The 1941-nt window shown below is 61.4% G+C and overlaps 1 protein-coding gene across 1 annotated transcript in view; it reads left to right on the top strand.

Annotated features, from left to right (window-relative positions):
- LOC104527593 (cationic amino acid transporter 3-like) overlaps positions 1-1296 on the top strand; it is a gene marked incomplete at its 3' end in the record, with an annotated part of 3252 nt that extends 1956 nt beyond the window's left edge. The window contains 4 exon segments of the mRNA XM_029085852.1: positions 74-296; positions 461-600; positions 675-777; positions 1085-1296. Of these exon segments, the coding sequence (XP_028941685.1) occupies positions 74-296; positions 461-600; positions 675-777; positions 1085-1296 (678 nt within the window).
- Between the last annotated feature and the right edge of the window lie 645 nt (positions 1297-1941).

Below are 1941 nucleotides of genomic sequence, written 5' to 3'. Positions count from 1 at the left end.
GCGGATTTTCCCCTGGGGCCAGCTGCCCTGCGCTGTGGAGCTGGGACAGACGCTACCTTTTGTCTCCACACAGGGGAGGAAGCCAGGAACCCACAGCGCTCGATCCCCATCGGCATCATCGTGTCCCTCCTCATCTGCTTCGTGGCTTATTTTGGGGTCTCCGCAGCCCTGACCCTCATGGTGCCCTACTTCCTACTGAACAAGGAGAGCCCCTTGCCTGAGGCTTTCAAGGCGGTGGGCTGGGAACCTGCCCGCTATGCTGTTGCTGTTGGCTCGCTCTGTGCCCTCTCCACCAGGTAGGACTCGGGGGGGGACCAGCAGCACATGTCCTGGCTGGGCTGGGGGTTTGCCTCATCCAGCTGCTGTCCTGCTCCTGACACAGAGCTGGTCCCATCCCCATCTGGGTGGTGGATGTGGGCAGCTTGCCTGACAGGCCCTGAGCCGTCTCTCCCCACGGCAGCTTGCTGGGCTCCATGTTCCCCATGCCCCGCGTGATCTATGCCATGGCAGAGGATGGGCTGCTCTTCAAGTTCCTCTCCAGCATCAACAGTCGCACGAAAACCCCTCTGTCAGCCACCATCACTTCGGGTATCCTTGCAGGTAAGGCTCCTGGTTACCGCCTCACACGTGGCCCTGTGGCGGGCTGGGGCCATTTTTGCATGTCCTTGTTGCAGCGGTGATGGCCTTCCTGCTTGAACTGAAGGACCTGGTGCACCTCATGTCGATCGGCACGCTGCTGGCCTACTCCTTGGTGGCGGTGTGCGTGCTCATCCTCCGGTGGGTGCCTCCTCCTTTCACATGCCAGTGCCCAAGGGGGATGTGTCTTGTGTTGAGCCCAGGGCTTGTGGCCACAGCTTTTTCCTGGGGGGACACAGCCCGAGGAAGCATCAAGCCCCCAAGAGGGAGGCTGCTCACAAGAGCCTGCACAGTGTCTCTGGGCACATCCATGGAGTGGCCATAGTGGGGCTGCTGCCAGAGCAGCACGTGGGGCTGGAGGCGTGGGAGGGCTATGAGGGTGCTGCCCACTGTTCCTCTGGGATGGGAGGTTCCCTGGGCTCTGCAGCAGCTTGTCCCGTCTGCTCAGGTACCAGTCCGGGCAGCTGAACTCCCCGAAGGCCATGGAGATGCTGGAGCTGAATGGGAACGAGGAGGAGAGGGTGATCATGAACCCAACCATCACCGCTGCCAGCACCCAGCAGAAAGAGACGCTGTCCCTGGTGACACTCTTCAACCCACCTGCAGACGCTCCCACCACACTCTCGGGGCGCATTGTCTACGTCTGTGTCTCGGTCATCGGTGAGTGAGTGGGAGTCGGTGGCCAATGTCCCCTCCTGTCAGGGGCTGGAGCATTTTGGCACATCTCCACAGAGCTGGGAAGGGAAGGTGGATGCACCAGCTGGATCCTGCTCTGCCCTGAGCAGGCTGCCCTGAGCAGGGTACCAAGCGCAGGGCATGGCTAGGGTTTGGGCTGCACAAGGTCTGATGGAGGACGTGGGTGCTGAGCCAGATTGTGCGGGTGAGTCACGGGAGCGGCCACCCAGCAAGAGTGGTCCTGAGCCCCCTGAGAGCGCTCAGGCTTGGCCAGCAAGGTTTGATCATCCATCAATAGCTTCATTGTGCAGCTGCCCTGAGCAGGGTACCAAGCGCAGGGCATGGCTAGGGTTTGGGCTGCACAAGGTCTGATGGAGGACGTGGGTGCTGAGCCAGATTGTGCGGGTGAGTCACGGGAGCGGCCACCCAGCAAGAGTGGTCCTGAGCCCCCTGAGAGCGCTCAGGCTTGGCCAGCAAGGTTTGATCATCCATCAATAGCTTCATTGTGCAGCCAGAATGGGGCAGCTCAGCCAGGTCTGGGTAGGCGTGAGAGCTGGGTTTGAGCCCAGCTGAGTGCAGACTGTCCTCGGCTTGTCAGGCTGCCGAGTTCCCCCAGCAAAGTGCTTTCCA

Source organism: Antrostomus carolinensis, unplaced genomic scaffold, assembly GCF_000700745.2.
Source record: "Antrostomus carolinensis isolate BGI_N321 unplaced genomic scaffold, ASM70074v2 scaffold35470, whole genome shotgun sequence".
NCBI classification, from domain to species: Eukaryota; Metazoa; Chordata; class Aves; order Caprimulgiformes; family Caprimulgidae; genus Antrostomus; species Antrostomus carolinensis.
The sequence above is the reverse complement of the archived record's forward strand: the minus strand, read 5'-3'. Positions and strand labels throughout refer to the sequence as shown.